Source organism: Parasteatoda tepidariorum, chromosome 7 (assembly GCF_043381705.1).
Source record: "Parasteatoda tepidariorum isolate YZ-2023 chromosome 7, CAS_Ptep_4.0, whole genome shotgun sequence".
NCBI classification, from domain to species: Eukaryota; Metazoa; Arthropoda; class Arachnida; order Araneae; family Theridiidae; genus Parasteatoda; species Parasteatoda tepidariorum.
In genome coordinates this window covers 22,208,434-22,225,851 of record NC_092210.1, presented here as the reverse complement: position 1 = coordinate 22,225,851, position 17,418 = coordinate 22,208,434, and the positions used below count along the sequence as shown (strand labels likewise).

The 17,418-nt window shown below is 32.3% G+C and overlaps 1 protein-coding gene across 4 annotated transcripts in view; it reads left to right on the top strand.

Moving 5' to 3' along the window:
* The window catches only part of LOC107451913 (acyl-coenzyme A synthetase ACSM3, mitochondrial), a 31,348-nt gene extending 18,834 nt beyond the window's left edge, over nucleotides 1-12,514 (top strand). For 3 of the 4 annotated variants that reach the window (XM_043038668.2, XM_071183170.1, XM_043038666.2), the window contains 7 exons: nucleotides 591-665; nucleotides 2,110-2,190; nucleotides 6,570-6,665; nucleotides 8,331-8,458; nucleotides 10,419-10,518; nucleotides 11,404-11,517; nucleotides 12,303-12,514. In XM_043038668.2, the coding sequence (XP_042894602.1) occupies nucleotides 591-665; nucleotides 2,110-2,190; nucleotides 6,570-6,665; nucleotides 8,331-8,458; nucleotides 10,419-10,518; nucleotides 11,404-11,517; nucleotides 12,303-12,398 (690 nt within the window). In that variant the 3' untranslated portion in view covers nucleotides 12,399-12,514. The remainder of the gene's footprint in view (nucleotides 1-590; nucleotides 666-2,109; nucleotides 2,191-6,569; nucleotides 6,666-8,330; nucleotides 8,459-10,418; nucleotides 10,519-11,403; nucleotides 11,518-12,302) is intronic. The other variant, XM_043038667.2, reaches the window with a different exon arrangement.
* The last annotated feature ends 4,904 nt before the right edge of the window (nucleotides 12,515-17,418 follow it).

Genomic DNA, 17,418 nt, shown 5'->3' with positions numbered 1-17,418 from the left:
ATATTTCTGAATGAAGAACAATTATCCTAAGATAAAAACTATTCCTTATATGTGTCTACATATATATATATATATATATATATGTTATTAAAGGCTTTACAATATAACTGCATGCTGATGTCAATGTTGTCAGCATTGCGCACCGAACGCTAGACTAGTTAGTACACAGTGATCTGAAGTTGAACAGGTATCAGGCCGCCACTAGAGGCTCAAATTCAAGTATAGTTTGTCTAAAGTAAGAAATCCGCTAGTCATGTATCTGAACCCGTGGCGGTAACTATGGTAACGAGGTATAACTATTTCAAGTAGGGGTGTTGGGTCATTGTTTAGGACAGGTTTTGGCTTGAGTTGGCGAGAGAAAGAGATAGCCTTTGAGCGAAGAGAAGCTACCCTCCCTGAAATACGATATTCTTGTTTCCCTAGCAGCAGACGGCTTCATACTTTGTTGTCTGGGGGAGTTCTTACCGTTGACAAACTATACTTCTGAATGACAAATTTTTATTGACTGCATTTTTGAAAACAATTTGTTCGCATTTTCTCCCTCATATATAATGGGAGTGATTTATAGAAAATTAACGTCTTTTGTTTAGAGCAAAGGACTTGCAGAAAAGTGGTTCGCCAGAACTGGTTTAAGATTATATAATGGTTATGGGCAATCTGAAACTGTAAGTACTTTATTGAATATGTATATGAAGCATAAATATTATAAAGTAGTTAACATTCCATTGGCAAAAAGGACTCGTGACCTAGTAAAAGTCTATTTCGCTCTCGCCTAGAGGACACTATGGTGATCATCTATATTCCGAGTAACAAATATCGTCTGCGAGCTTTTTGTTTTTGACATAATTCAAAATGCGTGTTCAAGGAAATGAAAATAGCTCAAAATGAGCAGCAATGGCTCAGGGAATACAAAGTTCGCCTTCCAATGAGGTGAACCGGGTTCAAATCCCAGCGATGGCTGGTCGATACGAATCCGCATCCGGCTTGCACCGACCACAGTGCTGACGTGAAATTTTCTCAGTGGTAGACGGATCATGGGTTAGAGTGCCTTTGCCGTCAGGCCAACCATGTGAGGTTCTCGTGTTCTTCTTTTCCATGTAACGCAAGTACGGGTTAGTTCCTTCAACAAACCCACCACGAATGCAAAATTTCTCCCTATACTTGATCCATCAGTTCCCTTGTCTTCTGGTTTGAGTTTAAAATTACAAAGCATTGAACATTAGCTAAGCACTAGCTGTCCATTGAGCATTAGAACATTAGCTGTCGTAAACCCAAAAATTGGGTCGAATAATAATAATAAGAACCTTACTAGCTATATTTATAATGCCGTTAACATTGTTCGATAGATGGCAATTGATTTGACCATCAATAGCCGCTCAATAATTTTATGTATTGGTTTCTCAGCATCGATGAAATAATAAAATAAAATGCCTATGTTCTTTTTCGTATAACATAAATTTTTTTTCCTTCTTAATTGCCGCAATTTTAAAACGGCAAAAAGTCAAGTTTAACCATATTAGAGCGATTGAATTTCACAGCGTATGCGTGAAAATTAAGTTGTTGTTGGGTAGAAAATAAAGTTGCTCTATATTATCAAGCAATATAATCTTTATTGATTTCGACGTACTTTAATATGAACGAAAACATGGCTCACTTGCGTGCACACGTTTTTGCAATTGCATAGTTCACGTGCAATACACACTTTTTCGGGATTGCAGCATATTTACAGTGTTTTCTGAAACTGGAGCAAAAGCATCTTGGGCTCTAGGATAACTAAATATCGTGGGTAACTTATTAATACTCACCGATCTTTCCGATTACTTTGATGAAGCGATAAAGATATTAACCCCAGGAAAGTGTTATGTTAGAAGAAAGAGGTCTTGGAAATCCTTAGTATCTATTGTATCATATGACTACTTTTAACTTCGAGTAATTATATTTTACAGCATTCCAAATTTCGATAATCAGATTAAAAAATAAAATTTGTTTGCTTATTTTTTATTTCTCTTTAAATTACTAGTAAAAAATTTAAAATAATCAACCATACAAACGTTAAAATAAACTTTTTATCTAATGAGTCTATGTATTAATATTTTGGACCCTTCCTAGACAGGACTGATAGCGCAACAGAAAAGCTTTGAATATCGTTTTGGTGCGATGGGTAAACCAATGCCTGGAGTGAATCTAGCTGTGAGTATTGTTTTGATTTTTAACAAATGATAATACCAAGATTATGGGATAGGAATTAAAAAAAGTGTTCCTAATATAATCCGTTATCCTGCAAAAATTATTCTAAACGAGTAGTTTCAATTTGCATAAAAAGAATTGACTTAGACAAGAAATGTAAGTTCGAAAGCAATAGCCCGGTTAGCTTTTATTTGTGGCGTAATAGCAATAGCTCAAACGATAAATGGGTGATTCTCACGAAATATGACAATTCACTGTCCTTTGCTCCAAGATCTAATACTATAAAAACTTTTTTTTTTAAATTAATAAATTGCATTGCTGTTAGAATTTTAAAATGACTTTGAACTAGCATTGACTGTTTTGTATAGTTAAAAAATTTAATTGAATTTCAAAACGTCATTTACCTGGCATGTCCCAAACAATGTTTCCACTTATAACTAGCTTCAAAACTTCCCATAAATTTTTCAATATCTAATTTTTTTTTCTCAACAGGTGTAAGCATTTCTAAAATATACGCAGGGGGTATTATTTACAAAAACTTCGTTTAAAAAAAAATTTTCTGTCAATAATTTGTTTGTCCCAAGAAAATCTGTCATTTTCCTGGCTACTTTTATTTAGTGGTTTATAACCAAAATAGATAGAGCCAGCAATCAATATCCTATGTTAATAGATTGATTAGATACCCTTCTATATGAACATGCCTTTTTGCATGAATAAAGAACCAATTTTTTGGTTCAAAATCTATTTCAAAAAAATTTTCAAGGTGAGTAGGTTTTGGTGTTGTCATTTTCCTCTCTTCTTGAAATCATTAATAACATAAATTACAGAGATTTATTTGAGTTATTTTAAGAAATCCTGTTGTTTTCTGTAGAATATAAACGCCTTAGGCCAAAATATTAGATTAAAGTAAAGTTATAAGCTATAAATTGGCGAATTTGTCATTATCCTGGCTGCCATTTTCCTGGCTGAATGCCAGGACACTGAAGTGTTACCAGAAATTTTTTTTCACTGCTAATACTGTAAGGAAGGAAAGCAAATATTAACCTAATACCAAGTTTATGTATGATTATAATATGCTTGGATGAAATCAATGTTATTTATTTATTTATTGATTATTATACGCAATTTAATTCTGTACATATCAGCAACAAAAAAAAATTTTGATTCTTCCTACAGTGGATAAAAGGAATTCATTTAAGCAATTTATGGTCCATCTAACATAAAGGCTTAAGTTGAGTTACTTACTATTAACTTAAAATTACTGTTTTTTCTACTCACCCTACGNATAAAAGCCTTTTTATTAAATATGATCCAGTTCGAGTATTCTTTTCACCATTCCCTGATTTCAGCATTAATCTTCAATTTGCCAATAATCTTCAACTACCCCACTATACGAATACAAACTCCAATCACCCCTGATATATCCATAAACTCAACCTCCATCCACACAGGAAATAAGTCCTTCTCGATAAAATGGCACACTGAATAATCCTTCTCGATAAATTGGCACCCTGATAACATCTTCTTCATCAAACTTAAAATGACTGTTTCTTAAACTTCTAAGCTAATATATCATTTTCCTGGCATGCAAAATTTGGTGAATTTCTATTTTATTTTTTTTCTCGAGAAAATGTCAATAAACTACACTGCTGTTTGTAAGATATTAATAAGTGTAACTAAAAAAGTATACAAAAAAAATTTTATTTTGAAGACCTTAAATTTGAAGAAATTTTTTGGTGCGAATTGTCATGTTTACAAAGAATCACCCAAATATGACTGATACATTAAAGAATTAGTAGACCCTAGGGATTGTCTGACGTATTTCAGACTGTTATGTTTTAACTTTACACACATAAAACGTGTAATTCTACAATTATTTTAAAACAAGTACTTTAAAACAAGAGAAAACTTGAACAAGGAAACAATGATATTTATTTATTAATGCAGTACAATGTAATAACTGTGGTGTAATATCTCTAGGAATATAATATTGAACAACCCAAAAAAATTGCGCGAAGGAACGCTTTACTTCGGGTTAACACATATACGATTGCATATAATGACATTTAAATCTAAAACGTAATTTAAGTCTAATTCTAAATTTAAATCTTACAGTATAATTTAAATCAATATCTACGATGTAATTGAAAAATAATACACCGAATTTTCACGTTTTTATAACATTCGAGACATACCAGAATTATTTTTCCTTCCGAAAACACTTTTGTTGACTCTTGGCGCACTTTGAATTTCAGGAAACGCCAAGTTGAATAGCGGGATTAGTATGTTTACTGTGTAGAATAAGTTGGTGAGAGATAGTTGTAATTTTTAACGCTTAAATTCATGAACAGAAATAAAAAATTTGCTGCGTAGCATTATTTATGTATGCTTTAGTTGTGTAAAATGGATAATTATAATTTAATTTTTAAGTCTCTGGAAACTGTATTAGCTGATTCGTCCCATAGTGGACTGATCGTAAAGACGCAGTTCCCAGTAAAACACCGAAGTCAAGTAATGAACAGTAAGCGGGTGGATGCTCACTTTGATCAGCCTGCGTAGGTGCGCAGTATCTGATCTCGTTAAACTGTTCTACCGTAAAGTACTCGACTTCGCGTGCAGTTCGTTGGGCTACCAAAGCAGGGGAGCCATCCTCTCTGCAGAGAATCAAAATAGCGATAACATGTCTTCGGATCCTCCTCAGGGATGCTTCCCAGACAGTCACCAATAGCCCATTGTGCAGCTCTAGTGTGATGTAAACAAAGTATTAGCTGATTTCTATTTACTTCCATTCCATTAAGCCTAGTCTGAATTCGTCTTAACATTTTTTTCTGTGCTAAGCGGATGTTTGATTTAAAAACTTATTTTATTTTATGCGTATACATGCGTTCTAAATTAATGATTCTTACTTTATATTCCATAGTAAAAATATCTTTACTGACTCTCATGTGTATTTTATTGTAATTATAAATTTTATTGTAATTTGATAGCAAAAATGGCAGTGGTTGATTTGCACAAAGTACTGTAAAAGAATATTGGCTTTAGGGAAACATTATGTCGAATAGTTATGCATGGCTTTTCACTATACCATGGTTAATGGTATACCATACACTACACCATTAAGGGAGGGGGGGCACACACTAAGATGGTAAAATATTAACGATTTTTTCTTGAATTTTTATTAAGTGATAGAGACAATGCAGAGACTCTTTTTTTTGTGTTATTTAGCTACAACTTAAGTCTATTTAAAAAAAAATTCGTTTGCAAAATAATAAAAAAATAAGTTGGAGGCAGTTCCGGGTGTGGCTGGTCATCAAAAAGTAGCACCTCACTGGCCTCATGGATTTAGAAGTCCTGAAACATAGGAAGAAGATTTTGTTTAGATTTTCTGAAACATAAAGACATTATCTAAAAAGTAGCATAGCGGTTTTTTTTATATTCGCAAAAATACCAAAATGGCGGCAACTTAAAAAAAATTTAAGTTTTTCATTCCAAAATTATTCGCTTGAATACTAATATAAAATCGAAATGTAAGAATATCAAAAAATCCTATGCTACTTTTTAAAGAGTGTATTTTTATTTAATTTAAAATAAGGAACAGCTTATTTCGTTGTATAGTTCATGAGAAAAACCCTAGGCCAGGTCAAAAAACAGTGTTTTGAGAAAAACGCGTTTAAAGTTTCGACTTATGTTCAATCTAGTAAATTATTAAATTAGTAATGACTAACCTTTATTCTGCAATTCCAAGTCCATATGTCTTCTCCGTCAACGGAATGGATGAGACACAAAAAGAATGTCGCCCCTCCTAATTCGGCCGAACGGGCCTTTCTACCTGCTTAGCGACGACTCTTTATTTTCCGGTATAACTTCCAAACGAAGTTAGGTACCGAGAAATCGTTTTAGACAGATATTAGAAAGGGTACACAGATTCGAAAAATGCAAGAAATTTTTTTCGAATTTCGGGGTAGGGTCCCCCCTTAACCGGGCGTGACTGATCTTCTGTATTTGGAACGTGTGCGTTTTTTCTAGCCCCTACATAACGCATCTGACCAACTGTTTTAATTGTAAATCTAGTTTGCAGTACTGGATGTACTGTAGGTCAGAGTGAGTATTTTTATTGGTACTTTTGTCTCCGAAATTGTATGAGATAAAAACTAGTCAAGCAAAGATATATTAGTTTCTCAAATGATACTAATCCAACCCATTTAGTGAATTTAAAAATTGATCATTATTTTCTGTACTAAATCCATTTATTTTTCTTCATATTTTGTCTCTTACAACTTTAATACTTCTTGACACAATAAACATATGGACATGATATTTTTGAATAGTTTAATTGTACTTCAGACATTTTCTCATGCAAAAATATTTTTGTTTTTCTTTAGATTGTGGACGAAAACGAAAATGTTGTGAGCCCAGGTGTATTGGGAGAAATAGTGGTAGATCGGAAGACTGCTATTGGACTTTTCAAAGGCTATAAAGTAAGATATTTCACGAGATATTTCCTTTTATAATTGATTGGAAAATTTTACAAATGATAAAATTGTGTTCACTTTCTATAGTCATAAGGAATTTTTAATATGCACGCTTAACTTGCTTGAATTTATAATTTTTTTTGGCTATAAATGCTATGTAACTCCAAAAGCTAATGTTTTTATTTAATGCTCAACAAATGGTGAAATTTTCTGTTAAAAACAAAGTGGATATTTTAGTGACCGGTAAATTCGCCAGATCCTAATTTCAAATTGAATTTATGGGTTATTTCATAGGCAGATGAAAACTGGATTGCAGTATTATTCGTTCATTGATTCAAGTAAATTATTCTATCCCCCTATTCGTTTTTCAATTTAAGCTAAACATTTCATTGCCCTATTCGTTTATTCATTCAAAAATGGCGTAAAAACGAATTTTTTGAGAAAAATTGTAAAAAGCTGACAAATGTTATGCTAAAAACGCCGGAAACTGATTTTGATATCGATTAAGAGGGCAAAATAAATATTAAGAACAAAAATAAATAAATAAACTGCTGTGTTTCAATATTTATTCGACTAAATTAATTAATTATACAGGGTGTTTATAAGATCCCGGACCCATTTTGATATTTAATAACTCATAAAATAATAAGGATAGATTAAAATTAATAACATAAATGGTTAGATAGACTCAAAAAGTTTCATGACCCTTGTCAATGAACTTCCACGTGAGCCCACTTCGTCGCACGGAGAATATCAAGTCGATAGTCAATTTCACGCCAGGTAGCGGCAAGCATGTCGGCATCCACAGAGGCTATTGCGGTTGTAATTCTGGCTTTTTGGTCATCAGTGTTCGACATGATCCTCCTGTAAACATTGTTCTTCATAAATCCCCAAAGAAAAAGGTCCAGCGGCGTTATATCAGGTGATCTGGGTGGCCAGGGAATTGGACCTCCTCGCCCAATCCATCTTCCCGAAAAATGGTCATTCAAAGAACTACGAACGATGATACCCCAATGAGATGGTGCACCATCTTGTTGCAAAAAGACATGTGGTTGAAGCTCTTCTAGCTGTGGAAATACGAAGTTTTCCAACATGTCTAAGTCTACGACTGATGAGACCGACGACTAATGAGACAGGAAGATGGATTGGGCGAGGAGGTCCAATTCCTTGGCCATCCAGATCACCTGATATATCGCCGCTGGACCTTTTTCTTTGGGGATTTATAAAGAACAATGTTTACAGGAGGATCGTGTCGAACATTGATGACCTAAAAGCCAGAATTACAACCGCAATAGCCTCTGTGGATGCCGACATGCTTGCCGCTACCTGGCGTGAAATTGACCATCGACTTGATATTCTCCGTGCGACGAAGGGGGCACACGTGGAAGTAAATTGATGAGGGTCATGAAACTTTTTGAGTCTATGTAACCATTTATGCTATTAATTTTAATCTATCCTTATTATTTTATGAGTTATTAAACATCAAAATGGGTCCGGGACTTTATAAACACCCTGTATTTTATAGTTCATTTCATCTTCATTAAAAATTTATTGCGGATAAAATAAAAATTTGATAACGGGTCGTAACAGTTCCATCTACGTTTGAAATTTGGTTCCTACTTATGTGAAACTTTTTTAATAAAACTGATCACATACATTTTTACTTTTCAGAATAATCCAGAAACAAATAAAGCCGTTTTTAGGGAAAAATATTATCATACGGGTGATTTAGCATATTATGACAAAGATGGATACTATTGGTTTAAGGGACGAAAAGATGATGTGATTAATTCTTCAGGGTAATCATAAACTATTTTATTCTTACACATTATTACAAGAAAACTTTATAGAATTTATATCAAATCATAATTAAAAGTGTAATAATCTAAAATAAATAACTGAAAATGTATTCTTCATTTCAAATCAATTTATTTTCAAATTTTAATTTTCTTTTTAAAAAAATAGAAACAATTCTGATAACACGGGGGAGCAAATTTTTTGTTGTATTTTTACAAATACTCGATCTTGCCTGATCGGTTGTAGGGTTTTCAAATCTGAAATTAGCTTTGCTCCTAAAGCAACAAATATTTTTAAAATGACATTTTTTGTCTATTTTTGTTGAATTGTACAAGTTTGAAAGCATTATATCTAAGAGGGAGTCATGTAAGTATTGGAACAAACTTTTCAACACATCATCAGGATTAAAATTGCATAGAAACTCTTTGCTGTATTTTGTTGTCATACGCTGCTAGGGTCGCTTGCCCACAATGAGTTCTTCAGAGGTATACAAAAAACTGACTATCTTTAAAAAGCGCTCCTAGTGACGAGTTACCTAATGATGTGCTCCCCTAGAAGTTTGTCGCAACATTTATGCTACCTCCTGTTATATATAAGGTTTTTAAACTTGTACATTTCGAATTGCAGATTTGTAATTCATATTCTTGGATGTTACTAATAAGCATATTAGAACAAAGTGCTATTAGTTTTGATAATATTTTAAAAATAAGAAAGCATTCTGATTATTCATACGTTTGTGTTTCACTAATAGACATATTAAATGCAAATTAGAGTTAGCATTAAAAAAATAATTACTCAAACCATTGTGAGTAGAATAAAAAAGCCGTTTCCACGATAAACGGCGGTACAGGCGCAGGCGGTCGAGTTGAGTTGAGTTGTTTCCCCTCCTGCTGCTGAGTTGAGTTGAGTTGTTTCCCCCCTGCTTTAGTTTTGGTTTCGGTTTCCAAAATTATTAACTTCCGGTGGCAACACTGATTTTAGTTTTGGTTTCGNAATTTTGGAAACCGAAACCAAAACTAACGCAGGAGGGAAACAACTCAACTCAACTCAGCAGCAGGAGGGAAATAACTCAACTCAACTCGACCGCCTGCGCCTGTACCGCCTGCACCGCCGTTTATCGTGGAAACGGCTTTTTTATTCTACTATTGTGTTATACAACAGTCACAAGCAAAAGATAAGAAACAAACACTAGGCACAGTTCAAAATATAACCAAATCAAGTGAAATTATTCATGTAAATACTTCAAAGTTTTAAAAAACGATAATTAACAAAAGGTAGACGTTCGAACTCATGCTCAATTGATGGGTATCAGAGCAAGACTCAAAACTGGTGTAGCATAATAGTACTTGTGGAGGGTTTAACATAGTATGTGACCTCCATGGTGGCAATAACAGGGCCCACAAAGTTCACGAGGACATATGTTTGCGACACTGTAATTTCTCTGTAAAGCACATTCCAATCGCAATGCATGCTGGATATTTGTCTGGCTGCTCCATCCTATATAGCTTTACGGTTTTCTTTTGCTAGCTCATCCTATCTCATGTTTGGTCTACTTTTCTGTAACGGCCATTAGTTCATGATCTCGAGTTTGCACTATTGCAATTTTGCTGTAATCGGTTTTGTCATACTTTGAACTATGAACTTTCAGGTTAAGTTTTATTTCGTTTGATTTAATGTACCAATGTAAAATGTACCAATTCTGTACCACATCTTTTTGAGATGAAAATGTATATAAGCTTTAAAAACTGATGAAATTTTTTTAGCTCCGATTTTTTTTTCTGTTATGAGATCAGTTCGTTTCCTATAAGTTATAAGTAACTAACTGAGTTTTAAAGACTAAGTATAGCTTTTTTTTCTAACTTCTTGTTCTTTTAATCAAGTTAGTCTGCTTTTCCCAAGTCATAACTATTATAAAATTGTTATTTTTTAAGTTATCGTATGTAGATATTTTTTATTTTACAGTTATAGAATAGGTCCCACTGAGGTAGAAGATTCTATAGTAGTACACCCAGCGGTATCTGAAGCAGCCGTGGTAGGAAGTCCAGATAAAGACAGAGGAGAGGTTTGCAATTTATATTCCTTATTCATTTTTTTTTTGAATTAATTTTAGAATGTTCTTTTCATTCTTCTTTACTCTAGACTTTATTTTCGAATCGGCATTTAACAGCCCACCTAATTCTTAGATTACGACTATCAATGTTCAACTCCGTTGCCTTATAACTTTGAACCCTACCCAGAAGACAAGGGAACTCTTGCTTCAAGCATTGAGGCAAAACAGTGTTTTCGGATGACTTTTGGATGGAACTAACACTTCGTATCAATCAGCCATCCCCTCACAATGAGGTGACCCAGGTTGGAGTCTCAGTGGTGACTGATTGGTACGAATTCTGTTCCTGACTCGAACAATCTATAGCAATGATGTAAAATGTCCTCAGTAGTAGACGGTTCATAGGTTAGAATCCTCATGCTGTCGGGCTGACCATGTGTGGGGGCCGTGTACTTCCTCACCATATAGCGCAAGTACAGGCTAGTTCCCTTCAAAAGTCCTCCACGAAGGCTAGTTTGTTCGTTTGTTCCAGGAATTTCCTTGCCTTCTTGGTTGGATTCACAATTACAAGACTACGGAGTTGAACATTGATAGTCGTATAGTCAAAAATTGGTAATACAAATAGGAATCAATGATGGTTTTAAAATAAAACTATAAAGTTTTCTGGTGCATTTCTATGCTCAATAGTTGTTCCTTATCTTCCTGAGATTTACAAAACCAAAAATTCAAAGACCATTCTTAAAACAAATAATGTTAGATAAATTGATGTTTGAAATTAAGTTTGGATTATTACACGAAGCTGCAACAGACTCCTTTTTTTGAATTGCTTGTCAGGCATATTATTGCTAGTTTATTGGAATTTATTTTGTTTAACCATGACTCTTACTATTAAAATTTTAGGTTGTCAAGGCATTTATAGTTCTAAAAAGTTCTGTGGAACCTAGTGAAAAGCTGATTAAAGAAATTCAAGAACATTGTAAACAAACGACGGCACCATATAAGTATCCAAGAAAGGTATAGATTTCTTTTCTCAGTAGTTATTTATTGTTTGACAATACCTTCAACTCCTTTTCCATTTAAGTTTTGAAATTAAAAGTTAACGACATTATTTGGTTTCATCTTTAAGACACAAGGGAGCACTCTTCGATATTTAACGGAAAATGTTTTGTTTATGTATACCCGTTACTTAGCAACTTTCGTAAGAATTAATCTAGTATCAGTCGGGAAAATTATAGAAATTCCTCCCCCCTTAATTGACTTTCAATGGGGAGAAATTTGCGCATTTATTTTTCTTGAGGAATTTTTTAACGAAATTTTCGTTGAATACCGCAGAGCGTTCTTATATTATTCTTGAAATTATTTGTACTTTACAAGTAAATGCAAAACCAATTAAACATTAAAAACTATAATAAAATTTTTTTCTTTGCATTTGAAATTTTTTATTGAAATCCAAGACTTATATTTTAACCGATTTTCCGAATTTCATAATTCTAATTTTAGACCGGTTGCGGAAATGTATCAGTAATCAATAACATTATAATGGCGAAATTTATCTAGATTTTTTTTAAAAAAAAGTGATTTTCAGTGCACTACGTTAACCTGTTAAAATTATCTCTTAACTTATCTCTTAAAAATGTTTGTATTTTGTCCTTAAAAATGTGTTTCAGAAGCAATAGAGGCTAGGTGTTTTTAATGGTTTCAAAAAATAAATCTATTTTAAAGAAATATCTTTTACTCTCATGATTTTTTAATAATGTATTCACAAATTAATATTCTATCATATTATATCATCTTTTCAGATAGAATTTGTCACAGAGTTGCCCAAGGGTCCATCAGGCAAAGTAAAACGATCTGAGCTTAAGAAAAGAGAAAAAGAGAAAGCATCGAAAAACTAAGCAACTTAATTTTAACTCATGCAACAGGTGGAAGCCTTTTTTATGTTAAATTATTTTCCATTTCAACACAACTTGTTAAAAGTGTGCATAATAAATAGATTTTGATTAATTACAAATGGTTCAAGTTTCTTACTTTAATCAAAATCAATGAACAACTAAGCGGATTATTATATTATAAAGTTACAAATTAATAAAGAAGTTACACAAGTTATTTTATTGAATTTTAATTATTCAGTTGTTTCCAATTCGGCCCTGTACCTGTTGTGTCTTATTCAATGCAAGATCTCAATTTTTTTTATCACTTTTTTTTATCTAATAATATATTAACTGTAGTTATAAGAGGTAGGTTGGAATGTTCCATTCTTTTAACCATATTCACCTGACAAGCTGCTTCGATTAGTACAAAATACACTGAATGATAAATCATTGAATTCTTTAGATTGAGATAAAAACTTGAGTAAATAAATTTCGCATAAATTTCGCATGGAATTTTTTAAGTTGCTTGAAAGATTGAGAAAGGTTGCAAAACAGAATGGAAATTAGATGATTTATTCATTGCACGCAAAAACCTAAAAGTCGTCTGTTTTAATTTTTATGCAATATTGGTCATCATCATCATAGTTGGCCAGACAGCCCAATGTGAGCCAATGCCTTCCTCTGAAGATTTCTCCATGACGACTTCTGATACACCTTTGATCTCCAATTTTTTTCCTTAATTGCGAGAAAATCAGACTCCACTGAGTCAGCCCATCTCAGCCGCGGCCTTCCTCGCTTTCTTGTTCCAGTGGGCCTAAAAAGCAGTATATTTTTTATTGTATTGTCATCACTCATTCGAATCAAGTGGGCCATCCAATTCATTCTACTTATTTTTATGTATTTAATAATATTGGGTTGTTTATAAATCTTGTACAGTTCAAAGTTCAAAAAATCAATACAATATTGGTACGTTTCCGAAAATAAATCTGGTAAGAAGAAATAGAGTAAGTGGAAATCTAATAATCTCTCCTAAGAGATTGTCGAAACATTTATGTGATCCCCTGTTATACATAACGTTTTCACGCTTGTATATTTCAACAGAAATTAAACTAAAAATGTCATTAAAAGAAATTGTAGAAGAAAAACTGATTGCTGATTTGAAATCAAGGGTACGAAAATGTCTAAAATATATTAAAAAAATCGCATGCAACAGGAAAAAAATTGTTCACCAGTGTGATGAAGGTATCTTACATTGTTTATATTTATTATTTATTTTTGGTGCTAAATTACATAATCTAAAGAACGAATATAGAAACACTTCAATGTCTTGATTTCATTTGTACTTTATTGGTAATGGGTTCCACAGCGAGCTGAACAGATGAAAATAGAGCAAACAAAACGAATTGAAGGAGCAAGCGACAGTTCCAGACATTGGGGAGCTGTAATGTTTCCAGCCAAAATGAACAGAAGACGCAACGTTTAAGATAAACCGAATGAAATATAAAAGATATTAAAGCATAAAATTCGGGAAATAAAAAAGAGTGAGCGATATACGTTCCAGCCTTTGCTGCTTTTGGATAAAATGTAATTTTAGCAAAAATTATCTATAGTTATTTTCTAACATAAATGGGTATTTTCGAAAAACTTGACTTGATTATAATTGCATAAAAACCCATGCGAGGAAATGTAGTCGTACTCTGCTAGGATCGCTTCTTCTATAATGAACTGTTTCTTCGTCTGCTTCTGAACATGATATAAAAGGAAAACGCCTGTACGGCGTCATTTCTGGGCATGGTTTTTTTTGTAATTGTATTAATTCTGATGATGTGCCCTAACTCCCCCAGAAATTTCTCGCAATATTTATGCGATCTTCTGCCATACACACCGTTTTTAAACTAGTACATTTATTCAAAAATTGGACTAAAAATATCATTTAAAAACTGTAGCTTGGAGACTGAAACCTGATTGCAGATCTGAAATTGAGATACGAAAATATCAAAGATCTGTTAAAAAAAAATCTTATGAAACGGAAATTTTTTTTTAACAAGTGTAATTTACTTAAACTTTTTTTCTTCAACAACTTGAGGCGTTTTTTTCCTTTCAACTTTGTAATTATTATGTCAAGCACGGTGGTCTAAAAACTCATCATCTTTAACGAGGCGATGCTGTATTTTAAAAAAATAGAACATCAGATTAACATGAAAAGTATTTTTCCCATGCAATGGCATTTAAAAAAAATATATACTAATTAGATGGTATGCTGGGTATTATTTTTTTCTTCCTTTCTTTAAATACTTTCTGTGGTGTGAGGAATGCAATTAGTAATCCTCTTTCGTGAGATTTTGCCACTATGACTGTGTTAATCTTATTTTTATTACACTGTCTGGAGACTTAATATTTTCAGAACAAACATACATACGTTAGTTAAACATATCTGTCACGTGTTTCTTCAGTTTGTTGCCGCAAAGTTTGAAGCTAGATTAAATTGAATGGACATATCTCACGAACCTTTCATTTTGTTATTAATGTCATATTTTATCTATAATTTGACTTTATATACTTATTTTTATAGTTGAATAGTTACATTAGGGGGGAACAACATAGATGCCGGTAAAAAGAAGGATTTCTTAATGAATTTTTCAACAATTGTAATAAATTTAACTTAATATTTTTTTTTAGAAACTGATTGTGCATATTTTAATCTTCAATTTATGATGTTAGAAAAAAAATAGAGATCACACTACACAATGTTTATAGCATATTTTTTTAAAATTATCCATAATTTACTGTACTGTTCAGTAGAAGAATGATCTTTCTAATTTACCTCCGTTTTGGTTTTCTTAAACTACATGAATGTAGTCCTTTTTTGCACGAAAGATTTTTAAAGTTTGACGAGTTTTATTTTTAATAAATTCTAAATCATCCTTCTTTTTAAACATTATTTCAGTTTTTACATAATATTTATTTACCTAAAGACAAATAATCGAACATGAGTTGTAAACCTATAAAATGATAGAGTTAGTTTGAGAAAATATAAAACAAACAATCTTTGGCCAACTTCATTAAAATTTGCATTCCTTAAACTTCTCGATTGATTCAAAAATCTGAGGTTATTTTTCAATAATTCATGATCACATTTTCAACTAAAATGTATATACAAACTGACGAAATATTTCTGTTCGTCAATAAGCAGTGAAATAAGCATTGTTATTCGTATGTTCCAAGATTGTTTACAAGAAATTACAATTTTGAAAATAATTCATGTTTTATTTAATGTAAATTATATAGATAAAAATAATTAATAGTTTATTTAATTTAATTAATAAAATAATTAATAGTATTGTGAAATATTTACCGACGCAATTAAAATGAAGCAAACTATACAGTGAAGTAGATTTTTCAAACTCATGTCGAAAGTTAAAACGTAACTTAAATGGAATCGTCAAGTAAAAGATAACAATAATTTTTTTACATTTCACAACATTAAGAGTACAATAACATTAAGCTTCCGTGCAATACCAAAGCGCTATTAATATAATTTATATATCTTTAAAAAAAAGCACAAATTTCATCATGGGCATGTATATATATTCGAAAACTTCCGGTTTAACTACCATTAAAAAGAAATGAAATAACATAAAATTACGACCTTGAAATTATTCCCCCCCCCCCCCNAATTATTTCCCCCCCCCCATATATATTTAGTGGTAATTCTAGGGCCACAAAATCGCAACGTCCGGTTTTTGTGATAGATATTTATATTTTAGTAGTGACCGAGAAATTATCGTAATATTGAGAACGCCCGAACGCGTGTCCACCTTGAATAAATGGGGAACAATTTTTGTATGTTAGAATGTCAATGGCGGGAAATGTCGTAAGAATCGGTCGTGCGATTCATGCCAAATGATTCTGGTAATCATTGTTTCACGTTTTAAAACGTTTGTCAGATGAAAATGACAGATACAACTGAAATTAGATAAGAATAAAATGTTCTTTTTTTTTATAGTTTTTCTTACCTCCTGTTTCACTTTTATTTTCATTTAATGACTTTTTATGTTCTTGTAGAAGTTTCAATTTTATTTTAATAATATTTCCTTTTACTTTATTTAAAATATTTATTTAGAGCCCTATTTTATTGATAAGGTCGTAAAATATGAAAATTGATAGCTTACTGGAATGAGGAACTATTTCATTTATCAAATTATGTTACCGATATATTCTCGATCTTTTTGTTATGTTAGTGACAAGTTATTCAGGCAAGAGGGATGAAGCCCTGGGTTACAGGAGACAATAAGTTGCTTAAAGGCCAGTTTTACAGCATTTTCGTAATGAAATTGATTTCCGGTTATAAAGTTGTCAATCTCAGGTGTCAAACTTTTTGTTTATCATTGTTATTCCAAAATTTAGAATGAACTAACTATCAATGCAATACTTAAATTTATTTTACTTTACAAAATAATGAAAGCTCAAGTAAATAGTAGTTTTAATTCAGAGAAAGATAAAGCAAAATTAAACACTAAACATAAATATTAATCTCGATTCAGAGAAAAATAATGCAATATAAAGTACTAGGAGGCTTCGTCCCCTGCTCGCTGGCGCTCACCAACCCCCGGAACTGCTTTCGCAGTTCATTTCGGATTGCTTCGCAATCCAATGCCCGCTTTGCTCACGCATTGGATACGTTCTTAACGTCTAGCTTTTGTATACTTTTTCGAATACTGAAGTTCCGAAAACTTTTCACTGTAGAAAATTCTAAACCTGTAACTTTCAATATTATCTGGGCATTTGGCGATACAACACATATAGAATTGAAGGATTTGTTACGTCAAGCACTCAGGTATCATAATTTTGATCTAGTTGCGCTTCTACGTCATTTTGAATTTTGTTGCTAAGTTAACTTTCAAAAAATTATATGGCTGGCAACAGCATTTTTATTTTTTAAGTTGTTTATTTTTANGCCTTAGGGAATCGAAAACAGTGGTATCAACAAAAAAGAAAGTCTGAGAAAATGACATTTAAAGTAAAGAGAACCATAAAACCAAAA